The 25,294-nt window shown below is 42.5% G+C and overlaps 1 protein-coding gene across 1 annotated transcript in view; it reads right to left on the reverse strand.

Moving 5' to 3' along the window:
• The window catches only part of MAPK11 (mitogen-activated protein kinase 11), a 212,278-nt gene that overhangs the window by 93,815 nt on the left and 93,169 nt on the right, over nt 1-25,294 (reverse strand). The window contains exons 3-6 of the mRNA XM_078679120.1: nt 16,993-17,051; nt 15,325-15,436; nt 6,734-6,763; nt 6,152-6,199 (exon numbers count right to left, since the gene is read on the reverse strand). Of these exons, the coding sequence (XP_078535246.1) occupies nt 6,152-6,199; nt 6,734-6,763; nt 15,325-15,436; nt 16,993-17,051 (249 nt within the window). The remainder of the gene's footprint in view (nt 1-6,151; nt 6,200-6,733; nt 6,764-15,324; nt 15,437-16,992; nt 17,052-25,294) is intronic.

The following is a 25,294-nucleotide window of genomic DNA, read 5'->3' on the forward strand; positions in this document are numbered from 1 at the left end:
GTTACAAATAGGTCTATTTGTGGTGTACCCCACTTCCTGAATACTCTCTGTAATTCCTGTTGGTTGATCTCCCATTCGTGGGATGCGGACGTCTGCCTGCTGAGTCCATCTGCCTCCACGTTGTCCTTCCCTGGTAGATGTATTGCTAGTAGGTCTATCCTTAGTGGGATGGCCCATGTCCATATCTCCTGTGCTAGCCTCGATAGCGCTGACTGTGTTCCTCCCTGCTTGTTGATGTAGAACATGGTTGTGGTGTTGTCTGTTTGGATCAACACCATGTTTTTGTACAGCTGCTTCTGAAATGCTTTCAGGGCTTGGAACACTGTTTTTAGTTCCAGGTAATTGATGTGCTTGACCGCATCCTGCTGCAATCAAAGCCCTCTCACCTTGAGCTTGTGCATATGCGCGCCCCACCCCAGCTGAGAGGCGTCCGTGGTGATGGTAACTGTTGGAGTTGGTTGTGTGAATGGTTTCCCCTGTGATCTGTTTTGGTTGTTCCACCACGCGTTTTCCTGATACACTGCGTGTGTGACAACCACTAGATCTTCCTAACTCCCAGTTGCCTGTGACCATTGCTGCTGTATCCATTACTGGAATAGCCTCATGTGTAGTCTAATATTTTGGACTAGGTAAATGCATGACTCCATCATTCCCATTAGCTTGCTCACCAACCTCACGGTCAGAAGTGGCCCCTTGCGGTAATGACTTGTTTCCTTCAGTATCGCCAATGTTCTCGTCCTGCTGGGGAATACTTTGGCCTGTATGAAGTCGATCTCTGCCCCTAAGAAGATCTTGATTTGATCTGGCTCTGTTGACGATTTCTCCCAATGAATCGAGAAGCCCAGTCCTGTCAGTGTTAGTATGACCTGCTGGATGTGTAGTTTGAATTGACCGTACGAACTTGCCTTTACGAGTAAGTCATCGAGATAGGGGTATACGTGTATCCATTACCTTTGTAGGTGTGCTGCGGCAGCTGCTAGGCATTTTGTAAACACCCTTGGTGCGGATTTCAGGCCGAATGCCAGAAAAGGTAGTGGCTTTGGTTGATCACAAACCTTAGTAGGCGCTTGTGTTTGTGGTTGATGGGGATGTGTAAGTATGCTTCCTTTAAAGCTATAGTAGCCATGAATTCTCCTTGCTGTATTTGTGGTATTACCTCTTGTAGGGAGGTCATCTTGAACCTTTGAGTCCTTATGAATTTGTTCAGGAACCTTAGATCTAGGATAGGTCTTAATGTTTCGTCCACCTTTGGCACCAGGAAGTAAGTTGAGTAAACCCCCTTGTTCCTTTGGTTCTGCGGTACCACCTTAATTGCCTCCTTGCTGAGCAATTCTTGTGCCTATAGCTGCCTCCTTTGCTGAGTGTGCCTTTCTTCTTAGTTTTCTGTTTGGAGGCTGTCTTTCTAAATCTATACAGTATTCGTATTGTATGATGTTTAGTATCCATTTGTCCGATGTGACCTTCCTCCATTCTTGGATAAAGTCTCTTATTCTTCCCCCTACCGGTGTTGAGTGTTCGAGGTACTGTTTGTCGTTGAACGTTTGGCTGCATTTTTTCTTTTTGTCTTTCCGTCCACCCTGAGGTGTTGCTAGGGTGGGGGCCTGATGCATGGCAGAGTCACTTGGTTGAGGGCTGTTGTCCTCCCCTTCGTGTTTGTCCTAGTTCGCTTCCATGCCCTCAAAAGGACTGTCCCCGGGGTTGGTACTGCAAGTTGTGCTGCTGTCCCTGCTGCAGCTGGCCTTGGTTGTTCCCTTGGTAGCCTTACTGGAACGTTTGGTGCGATGTGGTCAGCACGTTGCCTCCACTTCTACCACCTGGCCTCCTTGTGGGTGTGCCTCTTCTCATTCCCCTGAACTGCAACGCTCCCAGTGACCTTGCTGTTTCGTTGTCCTTCTTGAGCTGTGTCAACTGGCTGTCCACTGGAGTGCCGAACAGTTGCTCTCCATTAAAGGGTGTATTTAAGATGTTACTTTGTACCTCTGGCTTGAATCCCGAAATTCTGAGCCATGCGTGTCTTCTGTCACTCCTATCACCATTAGCCTGCTCGATGTTTCTGCAGCATCCAATGCTGATTTCAGGCATGTGTTCACCATGTTCTTTCCTTCTTCTATGAGGTGAGTTGCCCTTTGTTGGTACTGATCTGGTAGATGCTTTAGGAGCTGCCCCACTTTATCCCAGTGTTGGTATGCGTGCCTGTTGATCAGGGCGTTGGAATTTGCGATGCGTCAATGTACTCTCCACCTTTCTCTCTGGGAGATTCATCCTCCTACTATCCTTGTCTGGAGGTGGTGCGGCATTCTTGGGAACATTAGCCCTCTTCCTAGCTGTTGCTCCAATTATGGAGTCGGCTGGCACTGACACTTGGATGTATGCAGGGTCCTTTGAAGTACTACTTCTCCGTTCTAGGTGTCACAGCTTTGCATACTGGTGGCTCCTTAAAGGCCTCTCTTCCCTGGTCCAACACACTAGGGAGCATGGGCAGGAGTTGGCTCCTAGTCTGTTTAGGAAGTAGAGTTTCCAGGAGGAAACATGCCTTGGGCTTCTCCTCCTCCATAAGTCTGTGCAGCCTTCTGTACGACCATGTTGTAGATACCCTTCGAGGCCCTCGCCACCAGACGACATAGGTAAGTGTATAAGCCTTCTTCCGGCGATTCAGCGTCGAGATCTTGCCATACCACGTCTTGTGCCGCCAAGTACGTCGAGTCCCGGTAGGACGAGGTTTTGTTCGTTAAAACTTCTCCCTCGTCGCTCCGGGTACCTGACCTGTAGTCGGGTGTAGCTGAAAACTTGATTCTTCGTAGAATATTTTTATTTTGCTTGATTCCTCTTCCAAAACTCTGGAACTCTTCGGCAACGATCCAGACCCAACGGTGGAAAAAATAATCTGAAGATGGCGATCAAAGGTGGGAGCTTCCGGAGGAAGCACGTAGACGTCACAAAGGACACCAAATGGTGGTATGTCGAAGCCCACCCGGGCCACAAGAAAAAATAGGCTACAATTCCAGACCCAACCACGAGATGGCGGAATAATGCACAGCATAGTGAATCCAGAAAGATTCACCTGCAAAACTAGCAGGATAGTAGACCTGGCAAGCTCAAGAGACTCAAAACTGTATAGATGGCAAAGTAGCTTTTACAAATAGCATCAGGCTCAGAGTCTGGGCGCCCTGGACTTGCTACGAGGACAGACAGATCTTCAAAAGAACCACCGCCAAAGATGGCTCCAATGAAGAGAAGCCCTTAGGTGGGTTGTAGACAGGATTTAGACTATGTATAATCCCAAGATAAACAGTTATGACATTGTTTACTACAAGAGGTCAGGGACTAGCTAAGGCGAGTCGGTTTCAACAGTCATTGAGGTATGGGAACATGTGTATCCCGGACCTGTGAAGATGGGCTGCAACTACAGACATGAGCTTCGTAAAGACTTCAGGGGCAAACATAAGGCTAAAGGATAGAATGGTGAACTGAAAGGGAGTTGATCCTCACTACAAATGCAGTTATTTCCTATGGCGCTGCAGGATGGGTCCTTGAAAGTACATGTTCTACATGTCCAGCTACACCATTCAGTCCCTGTGATTCAAGGCCAGCTGAACTTGCACAGTTGCCATACTTTTGAAGATCAATTTCAAGGAAAGATCACATAACTGTGGATCAGAAACAGCTGCTAGCCTCTGTCCTTCTTGGGGGGATCAAGAAAGAATGGATGCAAGACCCGAGCCCAAACTCATCCTTGGGCATTATGAGGACACACCCATTGCAAGCAACATTATCACCCAGCAGAGGATATGAACATAATTAGCTGAAGCAGGCATGAAAACTGGTAAATGCGGAGGTGCATCCAGAAAGGAAAAGGAAAAGCAAGCTTGGGTGATTTGCAGAATCCGCTGGTCAGGTGTGACTGAAAACCAGAGGAGTGGATCAGGAAATGCTGAATCACACCCCCATCAGTTGCATATTTGCCCATGGACCAATTAAGCCAGTCTTGTGGAGTTGCCAGGCAAAGAGGAGGAGGAAGAATGTTGTTGTCTGCTCTTCTCAACATTGTTTCTTCCTCTAAAGGCCCAACAATCTTACCAGTATGCTGGATGTGTTGCAATAGCCAAAGCTGAAAGAAGATGAGGCCCTGAATTTAACATATAAACTCCTGAAACCTCTGGTGGAACGGACATGACGGGGAAGCTAAACCCAGGACAAACTCTCCAAGCTTGTGTCGGCTTTGTCGCCAGTGCTAAGCACAACTGTAGGACATATCCTTTCAGGAGACCTGGACATCCCCCAAAAATTCAGTGGAACGCATCCAGGTATGCCTGCAGCCGAGGACACTGAATCCCATAGCTGTAGAATCCAGGAGAGAGCTCAAGATCTACTTGGCTGTGTCTTGACCATCCTGAACTGTTTGCACATAAGACACTCGAAGGTCCACCAGTGACACAGGTAGAACCTCATTGGTGGTCAAACCTCACATGCCATTTCCCATAGACCTTCAGCAGAGGAGTGCAAGTACGGCATAGCACCAATGGCAGAGTGAGCATACTCTTAGTGGGGTCATGTGGCACCGGGGAAAGCCCCCTGTAAGACTGTCAGCAGCATGGCCTCCCAAAAGGCAGCTGCTTGCCCCCCCTCCCCCCTCCCACCCCCCAGTTGACGATGACCAGGGGAACTCAGGCAAATCAACTTTTGAATCAGAATGAGCCCTGAAGAGGAAGACTATGTAGGAGTCAGGTTCTGTAAGGCTGTCCTATGCAACCTCCACCAACAGGAGCATTTGGAAAGCTTCTCTGTTTTATGCTCCTTTTATCAACTTGCCTTTAACTTTGACTTGCCAGAAGAGGGCGACCAGGATCAACATTGTTACTCATGTTGAGCCATGAAAAAGTTTCTCCCGCTTCCCAGACGCCTTCGTGTGCACCAAGGAGTACACTATTGGGAGTCATTTTTGGCCAACGTACACCTGACAGATTGTGCAATCTGATCAGTTTCTGACAAGCGTAGCATGGTGCGAAGTCTGTAGTCTTCAGTGGCGACATGCGTGCTGCACTGCCAGATTAAATTCAGAGAAATTGAAAAAACCTTTAAAAGGTTACAAAAAATAAACAACAGTGGAAGTAGAGGGGAGGCACCTATATCTGGCTGCATGTCATTGTCTGGGCAGGATGGAGTCGTAAAGGAGGCAACCAGCGCCACCTACAGGTGTGTGTAAGCTATTGCTAAAGTTACTCATATTAGTGTGGCAATTGAAAAGATTCAAAGGGGGATGAATATAGAGGTAGAATTATTCATTACGAGTACAGAGTATGTATTTATTTATGAACGAAAATGCCACTGCCCGTAAGAACAAAAAAAAAAAAAAAGATTTCAATTTGCATACCCTCATGGGCAGATGGCTGAGTAGCCGTCTGAGAAGGCACCATCCAAACTGAAGAGGGAAAGCAGGCAAAACTCAAAATTGTTTAAGGGTAATCAGGATTTTGTTAAGTAGTAAAGAGAAGGAAAAGCTGTCATTAGAAAGTCTAACAAGGCAACATCTGTAGTGGTATAAGATTTGGGTGGCCACAAAACTATTATGCCGAATGAGAGGTTTTGTGGAAAAGATTGTTGAAAAAATATCGAAAGTCACTGGGAGGATAGATTTTCATATTGCTTTCTACCTTGGAACTACAAATGTAATTTCGCTTCTCACAAAATTGCTTACCTATGCATTAAAATAAAGACGAAGATAGTGCTTGAATTGATTTAGTTTTAAGTCTAAGCTTCTCAGTATAGCAATTCAGTAAATATAACTCTACCTTTCAAAATTACACAGACTTTTGGCAGAAGAAAGCGTTAATGATATATGCACATCACTGTTTTGACCACTGTGTTGACAAAGTGATGTTTATTTCTTTAAAACAGAAGTGAGGCTTTTTAGAGCCAAGGCATCTCAAAGGAGCAGGAAAACATGCTTGAAAAGCCACATCTTACGTTAATCATGTTTCATTATGAAACTATGGCATTAGTCCATTAAATATTAGTCAAAATGATTGAGAATCAGTTCTACAAATAAAAATATCCTGATGGTATTTGCTTTAAAAAACGTTTCCCGGTGGTTGCATGTTCAACAGGGTCGAAAGTAGCCTCCGAGTCAATGGATACCGGAAATTACACTTACCCTGAGCTCACAGTCTTCGTTCACAGCTAGATTGCTAGGCTTTAAGTCCTGAATTAGAAAAACACAACAGTGTCAGAGAAACATGCTGCTCTTATAGGTCACTTCCTGCATCACTCACAGACTACATGAGGAAAGGATGAACACCCAAGGTTGATAGTATGTAGCATTTAGATAGCACAATTCCTTAGGCATTGTCAGTCTAATGATTCAGTCAGAGTCCACAGATTAGTGTTAGAACATGATGGCTAGAGGTGACAAGTTTAACAACATTACGATTTTCATGTACCACTCCATAACAGTGTTCCTGCTTCTCAGCACTTAAAATAGTAAGTGTTACTATTACTTAATCTAATAGTACTCAATGTTTAAACATTTGAAAGATATAAGGCCTAGTGGGTATGGCCACAATTTGAACGTAAGATGTGCAAGCACAAGATTGGCCACTGGCGAGTTATTTTTATCTCATCTACCCATTCCTGCTGGTCTCATAAATGTGAGAATGAAAGCAATAGAGAGGCAGCAGAGGAGATTAGATGAAATATGCACACAAGAGATTTCGCTAAAACATGGAGATGAACTTACTCGGTGAATAATCCCAGCTGAATGAATATACTGTTGGTAGAAAAAAGAAAACATTGCACATTAAGAAGTAGAAAAACAACTCATAACGTTTGTATTATGCAATAAAATACATTTTTGCCTGCTTGTTTAGGAGTAAGAAATGGAATCTGCGGTTATTCATTTTCGTTTGCCTGTGGGTGGATATTACGGTTTTGGTGAGGGTACAGAATAGTGTTCTATGGGTTCAGGTGGTGCACGTTGCAGGACAATTTGGAACACCATCACACTGTACATACAAAATAGAACGCCCCTGCCCCATCACAGTGTCATCATAAGGTACTGTAAGACTGCACAGCTCTGTAATTAACAGGTGAGAGTATAGAATGTCAAAGTTTACGCAGCAGAAATTTACACCAGTCACATAAAAGTCCTGTTTCCTCACACATAATATAGATAGTAGGGAATTAACATTTTGCAGCATTTATATGGCTCTCACTACCTTATTGTGGGGCAATGATACATATGCCTGCCTACGTGTAATTCTACTACATAGCATTAATGTTTAGGCGGTGCTTAATGTGGGACCATAAAAACAAATATTTTCTTAGGAGCCAGTTACTGACACAGATTGTCTTGTCTTGTCTTCATTCCAGCTGTCTGTTTCTTCCACCACCCTATAGTTCCATTCTCTCTCTCTCTCTTGATGGTTATTTGTCACGCTTGGTCTTACTCCTTCCTATTCTATTCCATTTTCTGCCTTTCTTTCTTGCTTTGAGTCAAAGTCTGATGAAAGTCTTCAATGAGTGCCGGTGCCCACCACCTACTGCCATCTGCAGCACTGCTTTTAGGCCTTCAGCACTATTCCAACATGTTTGCATTTGTCTGTTCTGTTGCATTAAGGGGAAACGCCATATGCCAAGGAGTTGAACTATGCCTAGAATGGGTAGTGAGCCTTGATTTTGCAACTTGATATTTTTGTCTTGTGAGGGCGACCAAGCCCAAATATTCTTCATCATTGGCTGTAGTTAGTGAGGTGTCCCTGGAGACATTTTGCACTTTAAAGAGGACATAATTACAGCACTTCGAGAAACTCAAAGAACAAATAAATGTTGGAATATAGACTTCTAAACTCGATGGGCTCGGGCGGTATAAATTGCCAGCCTAGGGTCTGGAATTGTGCCTCAGCTCCCAGCTGCATTCTGATCAACAATATTTAGGAATGGTTTACCACTGGGAGCCTGAATGTCCACAGTCTACAAAAAAAACAAAAAAACACCACAATCCCCAACTTACATAGGGAGTTACTTACCTTACCTGCAGCTGTAGTTCTTCAGTGTTGGTATCTTTTAGTCACGTGCTTCAATATTCCTTATCAATGTGGAAAATCGGTATCAGGTTGCTTGGCAAGGAACTCCATGTCACCAACACAGGGTACATACTTACCTTAATCGGGTGGAGTGGAGGTAACTTCGGAGACTACACATGATACACATGTTGGGGAACTAGTAACAGGGAGTAACTTTCTTTATCAACACTCTACCTTCCATAGATTCAGATGCCTTGATCAAAGTACAAAGCAGTGTGATCTGGAAAGGTTGGGATCTAAGGCTTCCATAGAAGTGTCTACCGCAGAACCTATCCCGCTTGCTTCTCCACTCGCACATATGTATGAAGGTTGTACACTTTGTAAACAAATGCAGAAACTTCCAATACGCTACCCTACACATCTCTTGAAGGGTTGTCATTTGCATGAAGGGCTGCTCTAACAATCCTCGACTGGCCAAAATAGCTGCAACTCTCCCTGGAAGGGGGCTACATTTGTTTTTCTTAAGCTAAAATAGTTTATAAAAAACCTACAACAAATAACCTATTTCACGTTGGAATGTGTGAACTCTTTAGTTCAATCTATGATTGTGCAGAACAAGATAATCCTTATAAAGACCCAAAAGTGCAACACGCTCTCTACTGGAGTCAAGTATTGGCAATATCTGGTTAACAAAGGTCCTCAGGACTGAACCATCTATCAATAGTCCAACAGAAGAGAACACCAGAATCTTGCTGGCCCTGCAGGCCGACGTAACAGTTCTGAAACAGCCACTTATAGAGAAAAACTGCAACCGTTCTAATGATGTGAATATAAATGTTGCCAAAACCATGCTCATGTGCCAGTCCAGTGAAGGTTGTGGGGAGGATACACTCTGTACAGTCACCAGTCCCAAATTTGGAGAACATCCACACTGGGCACAGATATGCCCAATAACTATATCATGCTTCTTTACGTGATCCAGCGTGAATGACAGATTGAGGAGGTTAGATCCTTGAATACTTTACTTATAATGGGGGAGAGGGAGGGGGGAGGGGGGAGGGGGGGAGCGGTCTCCTTAGCGGACATGGAAGGGGCTCCTTCTAAGAGAGCTACACACTATGCTCCCTTGGCAATTTCTTAAGGAGGGATTACATACATTTGTTGTAGGTTAAATCTTTAGTCTTTACTGACATAAACATTAAAGCTTGCATAGGTTCTCCAATGAAAATGCACGATGCAAGTGATTTGTGACAAAAAGTGAATGTTTCGACCCCTTATCTTGATAGCTTCTTCATCAGGACCAAAGCAAAATGGTAGCAAACCTAAAGTCATGTTCCAAGTAGAATGTGTATTCATCAAAAATAAACATTTGGAGAATGAATTAATCCAACTAAGCACCGTTTATCGTTAATAGGAGAGTCACTCTTGTGACGGAGACACTGGTACACCTCACTGCTAATGAATTTACCATAGCAATAGAGAAACATCAACTAATTCCACTGTTGTGTCTTATCAGGTTGTTCACCGGTATAGTAAAGTTCATGCATATGATTTTTATGCTTGTAGAAATGGAGCAATTGTCAACAGTGGTTAATCCTTTGTAAATATTTATTGTGCACTTGTGTTTAACTTGTTGTCACAAATGATTTGCACTGCGCAGTTTTCTTTGAAGCTCCAATACAAACTTTTAGGTCAGTAAAAACTATGAATTTAACATACAACAAATGGCGTATGTAATCTCTGCTTTTTAAGAAACTGCTGTGGGTGCATAGGCTGGAAGCTCTCTTTGAAGGAGCCCTGCTTTTTGTATTTTTTATTTATTACCCAGGTTCCCAGAGTTCTACGGCGACTCTTTCTATTCATGGATGCATTCATAGCAGCTATTTAAAGCAGGTATTTAGCATGTCCAAGCTCACCACCATATAAAATTTAAAAAAAAGGAAATTAAATTGAGTGCAATAGAACAGGAATACAGGAGGACAAGGCCTCTAGGCAAAATTACGGCAGTACGTGCTCTACAACAAACACCAACCACAACAGATCAGAACTTCTATGTAGAAATAAAAATACTATAAAATACTATGAGTAGGGCTATAGAGGCAGGGAGATATTGTTCCATAAACTGAAATCTTTCTAGAGAAAGAAAGAAGCTAGAGAACTTCCAGGACTAAAATGAAACTTTGTGTCTGGCTCTACTTGGAATCCTCTAATGTTGCAAGGAGCAGATCGGTACCAAGGGCACCAGGAGTGTGTCCAGTTCCATGCCGGTCCTGGCCTTGTCTCTAAAAAAGGAGCCTTTTAAATTGATCCTGTCTGAGGGCCTCGCATTACTGGCTTCCTGTTCTTTGATCCAGTGCCATATATCTTCAAGACCTGTGCTAGAAATAACAGCTAACCGAGTAAGCTCCTTCTAAATATACAGGGTAGCTAACACAACATAGATCCTTTTTATAACACTATTTCTTGGTAAACTTCTGACATTGTTATTTTCTGTCTTCCAAGAATGAACACTAACATGTCTGTTTGTATCAGATGGGGAAACGGATTCTAGCCTGTGTTCTGAAACTTTTGTGAAGATCCTAGCTCAAAGTTAATAAGGCCTATAGGCCTTTTATTGAACAGTATTTTGGAGAAGCCATATTAGAAGATGTTATCATTCAATAAGTCATGTAAGTTTTGACTTACCTCAACTACTAGCATCCCTGGCATGGAGGTCACTTTGTGGGAGGAGACTAGAATGCAGTTATGAAAAAACAAATATAAACCGGGGTCACAGATGGGAGGACACTGTAGTCCAAGGAAAGGAGTAAACTGCCTTCTAGCTGTCTGGGATGTTCTATCCCACGCAGGTTGATTATTCCCACTTATCAGCATCCCACAAACCCGAAGCTAGAATTAATATGATTTTTACAACCGCATATTCGGACACTATATAGATAGATGGACCACGACCTTCTCAGAACACCAAGGTAATCTGTGAGGTGAGGCTAGTCCGGCTGAAGAGGCCAGTGGGCTCTTTATGCTGACACTGACAACTGCTTAAAGACCCAGCATGTAAAGTATTGGTGGCAGAACAGTTCAGGGATTTTCTATCATTTAACTACACTGGGAAATAGGTGATGGACTTGACATGGGATGGTCTAAAAGTGGTGCTAAAGGCAGTGCTTAACCCCTTGGCTGCGGCGCTAGGGGGAGGTGAGCGCGGCTCCGCCATGCTCGTGACGGAACCATGCCTTAATGAGTCACGGGTGAGCTGTGCTCATGACGGTGTGGTTACGTCACGACTCCGCCCACTCACTAATTTGCCCGCACAGGCAGGGGAATCAGGGCCGCGTGGGGGGAGCGGCCACAGCATGAGGGAACGCCGCCGTCATGAGCACACGCCGCCCATGGCTCATGACGGCGTGGTTCCGTCATAAGCAGGGAAAGGGTTAATTTGAGCTGGTGGTTTCTGTTGCTCTGCGCCAACACTTAATTGTCAGCACCGGCACTTGTGACAGTTTGCCATAAGGTGGCGCTGCCTGGCTAATTTAGAGATGACCATAACAATAGTTAATTATTAATTCAATATATATTTAAAACGACTATTACCTGCCATCCAAGCCATTCTTGTAGGTTTGGAGGCCTGAAATAGTCCAAACTCTTACACGTGTACAAGTGTGACAGATTGTAGTTGGGTTGTTACTATTGGCAGCATGGCTGGGGCAGTGCGTGGTGGAAGCTGCAGTGGCTTTCTAAAGAGAGCCCTGGCACTTCTGTTTTTTTTTTACAAATTAGGCACTGGCTAATGGCTGCTTGACTGCAGAGTGCACCCATTAAAAGAAAATCAAAATGGGTGAGGGTGAAACTAGTTGAATAGATAGAAACATCCAAAGCTCAACAAAAATTTGCAATCCCAGAAGTAGATGCACAAAGCTTTGGTTCTTGGAAAACTTTTAGATCTTAATAAAGCGAAGAATGCCTTACTGAGAGTAAAGAGAAACGATTCTATGAAGTAGTCAACAGAATACACCTAGATTAAAGGTGAAGCAAGCAAGATCATTACCCCTGTTTTTAGAGACGAGAAAGGGGCGATTTCCTATACGATACAGAACAGATTTGCCCAGCTCATGTTCAACATCACAAACAACCTGGGAATAAACAAAAGGTAATTCAGGTAATAAGAATATATTAATTTCTGAAGCCCTAAGAGTAGATAGTGTTACATGATTATTTCAGAGAGGTTATTGGCCACACTATATGAAGAAGTTCTGGTCAGATTCTACAATTTTTTTCATAGACTTGAAAAGAAGCCCCCTTTATGGCTAATACGATTTTGATGTTTCCTAAACCTCTGAAAAATCCAGAGGAAAGAGAATCTTATTGTTCAATCACCCAACTAAACAGACTTAAAAGTATTTATAAAAATTCTAGCAACCTGCTTTCATGGGGTATTAGTCTAGATTCATCTGGATAATAGCTCATTCGTCAGCATCAAGTAAATGAAAACATGACAGCACAACCCACAAAGCAACACCTACTTATGTTCTATCCCTGAAACTGGGTTGAATCAATTACTGTCCGGTAACCTGGTCTAGTGTGATGCTCACATCTATCTGGCTCGCTATCTTTTGGACCACACCCTTCTGTTTTCGTATCAAACCAGCAGGAGGTTTCCTAGAATTCTACTATGGCAGATGGGGGGGGGGGAAGAGGGGGCCTTGGCAGAACCAGTTTTTGCACACACGGTCACTGTGTTAGTGAATCATTACTTTGAGGAAAACTGGAAGAGCACAGCCTCAAAGGCGATAAAGTGGGATGCTATGAAGGTGGTTCTTCGGGACTGGGATGTACGACGACGATGTATGGGGGGTTTAAGATGCAGCTCTTTCTTTAATTATTTCCCCAGTAAGAGCCTCTGGAATAACCTCTACTTGAGAGTGCGTGGTTTTGCAGGTGATTGTATGTTATGGTGGTTTCAGGGGAAGCCTTTTTGAAGCCTCCAAGGAAGGGCACGCAGAAAAAGGGACCGCAAAAAGTATGTGCTTCTAGTGCGCCAATAGCCTTTGCCGTCTGTCTTTTTATTTTCTCAAATATTTGATCTAACTGAGACCCAAAAATATGTTCTCCATCAAATGGGAGAGCTAATACATGTTGCTACACCTCAGGTATAAAGCCCGATATGAGCAACCATGTGTCTAAAAAGGAGGCTTGAATTGCTTCCCCGAGCAGCCATGCCAGCGGCATCAAGGGCACATCTTATAGTAGTGTTTGAAATCAATTTCCGCTCAAATCACTAAGAAGGATGCCCACTTTGGCTGCTGTTTGCCCACACAATTTAGTCACCCACTCAACAAGTTGTTGTGATATTATAAATGCTCCTAAAATGTGGCTGTGATTCTCTATTTATTTACTTACTGAAATCCCTCAAAGTACTTTTGCAATTGCACGAACCAATAAGAAGGCACCATTACAAATACTGAAGGTCCGAAAAAGCTGTGCCAGGCTGGTGCTTGTACTTTACTGGATGACAACATCACAGCTTTCAAGGGAACTGTAAAGCACAATCTGCAGGTTTTAATCAATACGATTAAGAGGACTGTGTGTGCAGAACAGCACTTTCTTACTAAAATGCTTCTTATTCTACCTTCCCTCTTCTGTTATTGGTCACACCATTTCCAGATGTTCTGTTACTATATTTAATTGCCCAGGCACAGCATAAGAGGAGGAGAATCAAACGAATCAATTAGATAGCTAACTGCAAACCAAGTTGATGGAATTAGACACTGAAAGCAGTGTAGACTAACCACATACATATTTTTAAACTATGTGTATGATTTACAATAATTCTGTGATGCCAGGAAGGCACAACTACGAATTGTTTACCAAGAAGGCATGAAGGGAGACTCTTGGCCACAAACTACTTTAAGCAACTAATTTCACTAATGTTTTCAGTAACTTGCATGAGATTTATCAGTCACTGCCGGTGGAAACACGGTGGGAAGTGCAAACAGTGGGCAGCAAAGTAAACACCAGCAAAACGTAGGGCAGAAGCAAACATAATCATGACTGTATTTAATATTGAGTATGTTTAATGTGTATTGGTTACAATTAGGGGGGGATACAAAGCATACAATGAATTACTGTTACCAAATTCACTGCTGTTAATTTTAAATCAACCCTGGAAATGTACATGCACAGTAAATCGGCGAGGCTAGAGCCTGTGACTCCGAAGGTACACCAAACTGTGAAAGATTTTACCAGAATTATGAAAAGTGCAAGTATGGCCCACTTTTTAGCCAAAATAGAATTCCGACTCGCTGATTTGTTCCCTTTTACATCTCTCCTTATGTAACTACCAGTCCTGCATGTTTAACCTGGTCAACAAAAACACTTCTAGTGTGAGTTTATAATTCCAGGAAAAAAAAATCATAAGGGCTTTAAGATGATCCATGGATTAATCCCTTCCCACCGAACGGCCTGAAGGTCACTCGATAGGAATGATATATTTTAGATGACACTGCTAGACAAACACCCATGCGCGGCGCCGCAGCGTATGCGAACGTGCTGCAGGTACCAAAGTCTCAGATGGATTCTAAAAACAGGCAATTGCCTTACAAATAAGTAATCATTTGGTTTTAGATTTAAATATCTATCCTTGAGAATGCATGAAAGCATGACTGTGTCATATATATTCTGCGCAGTAACAAATGCAGCCCTACAACGTTGCCTCAATGGAAATTCCAGAATTAAATGGGCAATCAAAACCAGCAGTCTGAAACAGGTTCATACCCATCCGAGCTTTGGCCTCAAGCATGTAACGAGTGCCTTTTCCATAACGCACAAGCAGCAAATTGCCAGAAAATACTCTAATGACATGCAGTTATTAGACCTATGTTCCGCCATGCCCAATCAAAGGCGCATTCGCAAACCATAAGCACAGCTCTACCACATCAAACAGCAGAATTCAAACACACAGGACAAAATTACCATGCATGAACAAAGTTATCGGATGCAACTGGACATATGCTTTACACTTGTAAATCTTTAGGATTCTTGGGCAGCACAGTCTAAGGTCATCCAGTAAGAAGGAACCTGGTAAATTAACTGTAGAAGCGAGAGATGCAATTCACTTACAAACAGGCTTAAAAAAGCGTGGCCAAGAAACTGAAAAATCCGATTTCTTTGAACCCTCAAAATGAAACGTTAGAGAATAGATCTTGTTAGAGGGGTTTACTTGCACAGCATTATGAAGGTATTCATTTCAGCCACAAAAAAAGCACAAATTAACACAGCTTACAAAAAATATCACATCACAAGTTAGTACCTTAAGTCCTCGAAGCAACTGGTATATAAGAAACTGTATATGGTCATCTGTTAACTTCTGGCACTTCACAATATTATTCAAGTCAGCACCCATTAAATTTGTCACAAGGTAACTGTAAAAAACAAATACTTCCTTTAAAAGAAAAATAAATGCCATAACAGCAATATTCAATACACGCATGCCTGAGACCCTGAATGCAATGGATCTCAATAATGGACATATAGTTATGAATTCAATAATTTTGCAAATGTATATAGCGCGGCTTATCACCACTGAGGGTATCCAGGTGCTGTTCATGGGCATAAGGAGATTAAGTGTTTTGCCCAGAATCACAGAATGTTGAGCCGACGCAGAGACTTTAACCCGGATCCCCAGCTCCAGAGTCAGTAGTTCGTTCTATTTGGATGGTTTCTCACACCCTCTAGATCTTCTTTTGCCTAACTTCGCTGTAGTGAACCTTATAAGAACACTTAAATTCGACGGCGTTTGGCTAGTGAAAAGTCTGGTTTGGTGCAAATGCATCAGCCACATGTATTTACAAAAGGAAATGTAGGCTGGATTTCCCTTTCTGGAGAGTCCTATCTGGTAGTCTGCTTTGGATGATTCAATTTCCTGCCAACCTCACATGAATGAGATTAGCCTCCAAAACGGAACACTTAAAAGGCATCCCTCTTTGTATTTGCTTGTAGACTCGAGGACTGGTGAAGTCAGTCTGTTTAAAAAAATATAGAACTCACCTCGTTTTCCAAGGTGGGTTTACAACCAAAAAATGACCTTTGAGGTTGAAAAACAGATCGTTCACCCTATCAGAATTCCCTTCGCTTTTTGATTTTAAATTAAGACTCACCCACGCCTGCATTATCAGTGTGTGAAAGTTAAGGGCTGCCATTCAGTGTACAGTTTAAAAGAGCGCTTAGAAACACATGTAAATGTGTTGTGGACTTATGCTATTTAATCTGCACTGCAAGTGCAGGCCCCAGCCAGCTAACTGCATACAGGGAAAATGCTGGTATGGTTTTACAAATGACATAAGAAAATGGGCGAAGAGTAGACCAGGAGACCTCTTAATCCCTACGTACACAAAGGAAACGATTCATGGTTGCAGAGCTAGCCTTGATTCACCCTCATTAGTTTGACACTGCGCATTGGCAGTATGTTTTCATCTGCTGACAGGTTAATGGGTAGCACTGGCTCTGGAATATGCTTCTCAGGTTGTAAATAACTGATATGCTAGAGAAGCTGGTAACTTGGGAACTGTAAAACTGAAAAGAGATGTATCATTTATTACAGATGATCTAGCTCCTGAAAACAGGAGCATGTACTCAGATGATAATCAATATTAGGATATGAAACATTAAAAACAGACTGAAAAAGTCAAGTTTGGGGACAGACCTTTTTAACTCTAGTCTTGGTTGAGTGTCTGGTCACATTAGTGTTAACCTGGTTTACTTGACGACTTGCCCACCATTATGGATATCAGTGAAGTGCACACAAGAGGAGAAAATAAACAAGACTCCTGCCTATCAAAATTAAAATGTTTCGAGTGACAGAATGATTAGTTGGTTAACATGCATCCTCCAACCATTTTAACAACCCAAACTAATTTTTTAAAAAATAATTAAAATAAATCAGGCAACATGCGCACACTTGGAATACAATATTACTTACACTTCATTAAAATTTTCATTTGCAGTTGAAGGCGTAAACACATCCAGCAACCCGATCACCTGAAATATAAACATTAATTAAATAACAGCAGGAAGTAAGTGGGGTTATTCAAAGACCACTATATCAATATCCTAACAGTACTCCTAAAAGGGAGGTGGTTTTGTATGCTTGCGTTGGTATAAGATGCAGTCCCTCCATTTAGTACAACTGATTACTCCGAAAACAAGGTGTTATTTTGAATTGAACGCATTAACGTAAAGAAATTATATGTATATAAAACACAACATTTACGAGTTCAGATTTACACATAATGAAACTTACACACTAGCAGTTCGAGAGGTACCAAATAGAATATTACGTACCTTTAAGATATATTCCTTGGTATTTGTTAAGTGACAAATAACTTCTATAACCATATGCCCTGTTGACGTCTGAGAAACCTCTGAAATCATATCAAGTTAAACAACCAAAGCAAGATGCACAAACGTATAGATCTTTGTTTCGATTTCGAACTTTGCAAATGTTCTATTTTCCTGATCTCATACGGCTTTTTGTCTCTCTATGTCCCACCACAATATGTTCCAGGTATTAGCACACTTTGTCGGTAGCGAAATAATCTATGTCAGTCTTAATCATTTGACCTCTAGTTGCATAAACGTTATTATAACATGTTGAGTTTGTAAGTGGAAACATCAATAACGAAGTCTAAAATAAATGACCTAAATCTTGAGTTTACCTTTTATTAGCCAAAACCTCAATCTTAAAGGCGAGGATAGACACTGGTGCACACTTATCTGACCAGCACCAGGATCCACCTACTGCTGTCCCAAGAATTGAGAGAGCAAGTTCCAGTTTTGGTCTGCCACTTGCGCAGGTTAAGATAATGTAGCACAGAATGCTACAAAGAGCTGGCCATGCTCACAACGGTCCCTTGTGCATTCCATATAAAAACACACCCTTTTAGGGTTGAGCCAGTGGATTCTCGCCTTCTCTTTTAAATCGTGAGGTGATGCGAAAAAAGTGGGTACTGATAAGATTGGTTAACGTGGAAAGCGTCAAAGCTTTGGATAAGCAGTCCACCTGGAACTTCAACCTTAACTTGTCCAAAAAGATAGTGGTGAAAGCACGTTGCACAGATTGCATCTGCAGTTCACTCACACAGTATGCAGGACTCATGGCAATCAGAAAGACTATTTTGAGTATCCGTCTCAGTAAGCAGCTCAAAAGGTGTGCACATAAGACATGTCAACACTAAGTTCAAGTCCCATTGCAGCATGACGAATGGCTTTGAGGAGAAAGCCGGAGTTATGATGTAAAAACAGAAAGGCAAGACAGGTTACCCTTATATGTGCCTACTGCAAGGCCTTGGTGCGCCAACGATAAAACAATCATTTAAATATTTTTCCTGCAGAGGGTAGGTATGATGAGTACCACACCAGGCAATGAACATCCTTAAGCACCCACCACAGATGGACTTTGTGGAAGGGCATCGGGTTGCAATGAAATTGATTACTGCAGCAGATGAAGTGCATACAACTGGTGATGTTAAATCTCCACATATGGAGACAGGTGCACAGGACCCTCATCTGTTGCTGAGGTAAGAGGTCCACTCGAAATGGTAGCTAAATTTGAAGGTAAATATTCATGCTCAAGATCCCCTAGTATCCCGGCCAATATATGATTTGCGTCCAGTCTTCCCTGACTTTCCTCAGAACTTGGGAAGAGGCAATAGAGGGGCAGGTGTACAGAAGACCTGTGTCCCATCATAGTCAGAGCACATCCCCTGAGGAGTTATCTGTAGGAAACTCCAGTGCACAGTTAAGGGGACACTGCTAATTCTTTCCATCCTAATTGGGGCATGCCCCACTGGTTGAAGATGCCCTATGCCATCTTGGATTGGATATGCCACGCATGGTCCGACAGCTAGAGTCTTCGAAGCTGAACTCATCTAGCATTCAGAGATCCTGCTAGATGGTTGGCTACCAGAAAAATTTTCTACTGGTCCAGTCATATCAACAGATGTAGGACCTCCTGCTAGACCTTGTATGTTGCAGTACCACAAGGTGGTCGTTTCATCTTTAAGTGCTTGAATCAGCCATGCTTTGATGGATGGTAGGAAGGCTTTCACTGCCAGACCGATCACCCGAAGCTCTAAAAAACTTACATGTAGCTGGCTCTCTGCTGGAGACCAGGTGCCTCTGATTTCCCCGCCTCCCAAATGACCTCCACACCCATGCAGCGATGCGTCTGTCCCAAATGGGAAGTCTGGATGGGGAAGAAAGAGGCCTGCCACAGGTCAAGTTTGCATTTGACACCACTGAAGGCCTGGAGTCAAAGAGGCAGCCATGATGGTAAGCCCGCTAAAACCAAAGGTTCTACTTTAGGGCCCGCATATGAAATCTGGCATTCAGAAACAGAAGGATGCATGAGGCTAGGAGTTCAAGAAGCCTCACAACCGTCACCATTGATACCCAGGATGGAATCTGTAACATCAGAATCATAAAAAATCTCCCAACCTGGCTGCAGTAGGAACAAAAGACATCCAGAGCAGAAATCATTTGAGAGAGTGAGACTCGTGAATTGATCTTTACCTAGAAAGCCATTTAATGGGTGGGATCCAGCATAGACTTGAGGTCTCTGCTGTCTGTTTGAGGAAGTAGCATGAATAGCGCCCCACTCTATTCTATTAAGCCAGCACTAGCTCGATGGCATACTTGGCCAGTAGAAGGTGGGCGTCTTGCACCAATACTGCAGAATGATTTGCATGACCCATCTATTCGAAGTGCTGGATCACGAGCATAGGGATAAATGTCATGCCTGCTAGCAGCAGAGTATGGTCCTTTGCGGGCAAGTTAAAGCAAGTTGGCAGCTGTTGCAGCAGGGGAGGAAGAGTTCGAGGAAACCTGTCCCTGCTAGTGCGAAGAGCCTCGGTCTACCCCACAACTTCTGCCTGCATCTTGAAATACTATTGTGAATATTAGATCATAGCTGTACCACTCCAAGAAGGTCAAAATAATACTTCTGAATTTTGGGACCATCATGGAATGATAAAACAATGATATGCTACTGTCAATAACATTCCAAAATGGCAGCCCTGTTTAGGAGCAGTGGTCGCGCATGATGCAGCGCACAGTAGATTAAATGGACAGCAAGCGTGCAGCCGGGCAGTACCGTCTAAGGAAACTGCTGAAAAAAAACCATTAAACGTTAAATAAAAAAATACGTGAGAACGAAACGGACTCTGAAGTGCACTCATTTTCAAGCAGATGTGCTAATGTGATCATTCCAAAATAGCCCTCAATCACATTGCAAAAGAGACAGCAGCTAAAGCGGGCCCATGAGTGGAAGCAGAATGTGAGTTACACTGAAACAACAAATTGCATACGAGAGCCGGTTCAAACTCCCTTTATGCTAATGTTTGTGTGCATTTCTACACTTTTTTTTATTAATTATATGAGCCTGACACAATTACACTTTGCAGCCCTTTAAAAGGATTATCACACTGCAACCGTTCAACCACCACAATTCGTCATTATGTATGACAAGGGCTAAAACCCTTAGCTACTACGGGAGTCTGTTAAAGCTATTGTTTTTGCAACTGATATCGCAATAAATAAGTGAGTCCTGCAGTTACAGTCATAACTTTCAATAATAAGATACGACCTATGGCACCTGAAATACCTTTTCTCAATGAACCAATCAGGCCCAAGCCCCACTGGCTTGTTGCTATAACCAAAATCAGCTTCACTTTTGAGTGCAATCTTTGCCACAAGTGAACTATCAGGCGTACAATCATAAAATTATAAATACACACAAAATTCCAGATTGCACAACAGTATTCAACCCATCAGAAGAGGGGCTAACAAGGATTATCATTGTGAAATCTTTTACCCTCTGTGGTTTGTCAGATGGGGTTACCAATACCCAAACCCAATATGATAACATGTAAGATTTCATACAACACAGTACCCATCTACAGCCTTTAACACGGTTTAATAACAAAACACCCTTGAAGGCCTACTGCATTTTCACAAAAAAAATCTGAGGCCTACTATCTTTGTCTTAGTAAACCCATCAGGCCTACAGCCTTTATCATTGGCTTGCCACCATAACCAACACTGTACGGATGTATGGAGGATAGATAAGCTTTCCCACAGGACAAAAACGGTGATGCAATCAAGCCTCTTTTCTGTCAAATACACAACCTGTGCCTAATCAAATGCTGTACTCAAGGTAGTCAAAATGTGAGAAGAGCCAAAGCCCCTCTTCTAAGGAGTACTTCTTAAAGTTATTTTGCTAATGACCACATAAGTTAATTAAACATCTACCCCATCAATCCATACTTTAAAATGTAGTGATTTGGTTGGTTAAGTACAATAATGTTATGCACATCTTTCAGCATTTATGACCTTAAAGAGTCTTTGCACAAGACTATGTAATCTTGCTGCCTCTTCTCTAATTACTCAAGTTTCTCAACTCAAGCCACTTTTTAAATATTCAAATGTTCACAAGATACAGGAAACACAATAGTCTACACTGATTTACCACAGATCAACTCCAAACAAAACCTACCAACAATCCTACCATCCACTGATACAAGCTAAAATATGCAAACAATGTACTGCCAGCAAGAGGATTTATTTGTTTATGGCATTTATTTGTTTTAAATTGTATTGTATTGCCGTTCTTATATAGCGCAGCTGTCACCCTACGGGTATCCTGGCGCTGTAACCTGAACAGACGGACTCAACAGAGACGGGCCTGATTGTTAATGGAAGGTATTACTCTCATTTCTGGGAAATAGCCAAGTCTTCAGGCACCTTCTAAAGTAAAGCAAAGAGCTGGCTTGTCTAATGCTTTGAGGTAGCTCATTCCAAAGGCGTGATGCTACTGTGCCAAGAGCCCTGCCTCCCATCCGAGATTTCTTGAATCTGGTGGTCATTACTAGATTTGCGTTAGAGGAGCGAAGAAGTCTGGTGGGTCTGTACCAGATGAATCTCTCTTGTACTATGCACTGCTCTGTAGACTATGCATAGGGATTTGAAACTGACCCTGTCCCTAATGGGCAACCAGTGGAGATCTCTAAGGGCCAATGTAGTAGATGAGGTGCGTTGTCTGTTAAGTGCCAGCTTTGCGGCTATAGACTGGACTCTTTGCAACCCATGCAGGATATATTGTGGAGCTCCCAGAAACGGAGTTGCAATAGTCCAGCCTACTCAGAATTATACTCCTCACCACCAGTGGTCTGGCCTCATTAGGCAGCAGAGGAAGGATCTGGCGGAGCGCTTTTAACAAGGCAAAGCACGTACTGATCGTTTTATTAGCCTGTGATAGCATTTGAAGATCTTCATCAACCAGGACACCCAGGTTGCGAACAGTTTTAACTGGGGTCAGGGGGTCATCCTCTGGGGTAAGTCTGAACTCGCACGGCAAACGCTGTAACATTTTGGCAGCCGAGCAGTATACCACCTCAGTTTTCCCGCCCCCGTTAAACTGCAAAGAGTTTACTTTGAGCCAGCCAGAGACTCGATGCATGCATTCCTGACAACGCGTGCTTCCCTTCCAGGGAAAACACCAGTTGGGTGTCGTCGGCGTAATTGACATGATCTATCCCCAAATGATTTCATAATGGGAATCAAGGGGCGAAGATATACATTGAAGAGAATGGGGCTTATTGCCGAAGCCTGTGGCACTCCATGGCGCACTGGCGACTTCGATGAGGCGAACGGTGTCATGGTTACCACCTGTTGTCTTTCTGAAAGATATGATTGTAGCCATTTCAGGGCACAGCCTTTCACACCCAGTCTCTCCAACCTGCCTATCAGCACTGCATGATTTACCGTATCAAATGCAGCCGACATATCCAGCAGCACTAATACAGATGAGTTGCCATTGTCGACTCGCATTCGTAGGTGCAGACACATTTACAACACTAAGGGTCTCATTAAGGAGTGTGCCCCAGGGGTGCAACGGGCATAGGCTCCTGCTTTCTGTGCCCCAGGGCTACTTGATATTATAGAGGAGGTCACAGATGCTTCTGCAGCCCCTTCTGTAATACGTATCACACGGGCTCTGCATGCGTGCCAGTGTGATCGCAAGAGGGTGTTTCCTCATTTGTAGACGTGTGTGGCCCCATGCAAATGAAGTAATGTTTTACCTGTGCACCATATCACACTTTGCTCCTTATAGCATGTAGTAGTGAACATACTTAGGAAGGAAAGAAATTTCTTTAACCCCATCCATGCTACCGTCGGCCATTGGCCGACGGCAGCACTACCTCATTGGCCGACTGCAGCACTACCTCGCTGGTGCTGCCGTCGGCCAATGGCCGACGCGGCCCCACCCGTTTTGCGGAAGTGCAGCACTTCCGCAAAACGGGCGGCGCAGCCAACGGGTTAAAACCTTCCGTTCAAAACACAATGTTACTTTCTCAACTAGTTTCTGGGAAGAGTTCATTCTCTAGTGTGACCCTTAAAATTATCACTGTTTGTGCTGGAAAAAAAGACATTGACGTAATATATCTGGCCACCATCCAGAAGAAAGTTTAATACATTATCTACATTTTTTCCATAAATAAAACACAGAAATTTACAGATGATCAACGATGGTGAGATCCTGTGCTAGGTTAAACCTGGACTGGTAAATTGGTATAGGCCAGGAACCACCTTAGGACAAAATACTCCAACTAGTACTCAAGCCTCAAACAGCCCTCTAAAAACCAAACCCTCAAACTGCGACACAACTTAAACAAGAACTAGAGTTCCCAAATACAGCCTACATGCTGGATGCTGCATATGTCAAATACTTTTAGAGGTTATGAGCTGCAGGAAAGGGGACCTTGAAGATACTGTGGGATGAAGTAGACCCCAAAAACAGTATAGCCCAAAAGTGGACTATGTACATAGAAACTACCCCCCCCCATCACCTAGAAATCATAACAGTCTGCCATGATTCTCCCTCATACACTCACATTCGAAGAAACTCTCATCGGGGAAATGAGAAGTATGCTATATGAAGGACTATGCAAGAATTTGTGCATTGAAACAAGCTAAATTCTTAAAGAAAGCTGCACATCAGATATGCTTCAACCATACCTGCTGAAAACCAGGAAAACTGAATTAAATGTGATTCTTAAGACTCGGTCTCTTTTTGATCCCTATAATTGATCATAGGGTGAATCTAAAAGAAATAACACCAGAAGACTGCAGCTGCTATTGTCTATCTTGTGAACATTTAGAATCAGTCCTTTATCTTATCTGTGTCTTGTCAGGTTTTAATGAAGAGCTGGTTTAACTATTGAGACCATTCTTTCACTAAAATAAGGTAAGCAATATGATAAACCTAGTATAACTATGCCTGGCTGGGGAAATCAGTAGAAGGTAGGTAGAATCACCAAATATATGGACATGATTTATATCAAGTTAAAGAATAAGGTGATTTCCGTTCATCACCCAAATCATCATGGTAATACAGACACAACACGTCAGGAACACTGAGGGACTACAAGAGCTACTTAGAATATTAGAGTAGTGGGAATAGCACAGATATTCAGTTGGTGTGTAATAAGGATACCACAAGATGTTATTTCAAGTAAAGATTGAAACTAATTTATCTCTTGAAATGTTATTCATTATGAAAATAAAATTTGAAGTAGACAATTTTCATTCTTAAAAAGGAATCAGAAAATCTAATGATTTTGGAAGCAGTATTTTTATAAGGATTTTAACTCATCAACAATATATTTCTATTACTCAAACTACAATGAATGATGTTTCATTAAACGTTTTTACATTTCTTTACTAATGGCCAATTTTTTTGCTGAGAACTATAAAGGACACTAGACAGTAAGTTGTATAATTTACTTCTAAACTGATGTTGTATATTCCTAACCAATAATGGTAAAATATTTCTTTCCAACATGCAATAAGCAACTTGACTGTTGGTGGGAGAGCCACATTTGGTAGGTCACACCAATCCATTTTACAATTCACATACATTCAATACTTTTGAAGTAATGCTTAACATGGATTCTTACAATAGGTTATGATGTCAGCAGGCTAACAGACCAAAAATAAATGCCACTTATGAATGCATGGTGGTAGGGTGAATATGGAGCAATAAGTTCTGCATCACCTAATTCATTTATTTCCGTTTAATGCATTCCATGTAAAAGCACCATGACACCCATTACTACGCCAGCTTCTAAATTAGTTTATTTTCTTTGAAATTATTGTTATAGCTTTTGAGAATTACAAGACTAGCACAAACCAGTCTCTGACTTGTTTTTTGACTTGGTGATCAG

This window comes from Lissotriton helveticus, chromosome 1_1, assembly GCF_964261635.1.
Source record: "Lissotriton helveticus chromosome 1_1, aLisHel1.1, whole genome shotgun sequence".
Lineage (NCBI taxonomy): Eukaryota > Metazoa > Chordata > Amphibia > Caudata > Salamandridae > Lissotriton > Lissotriton helveticus.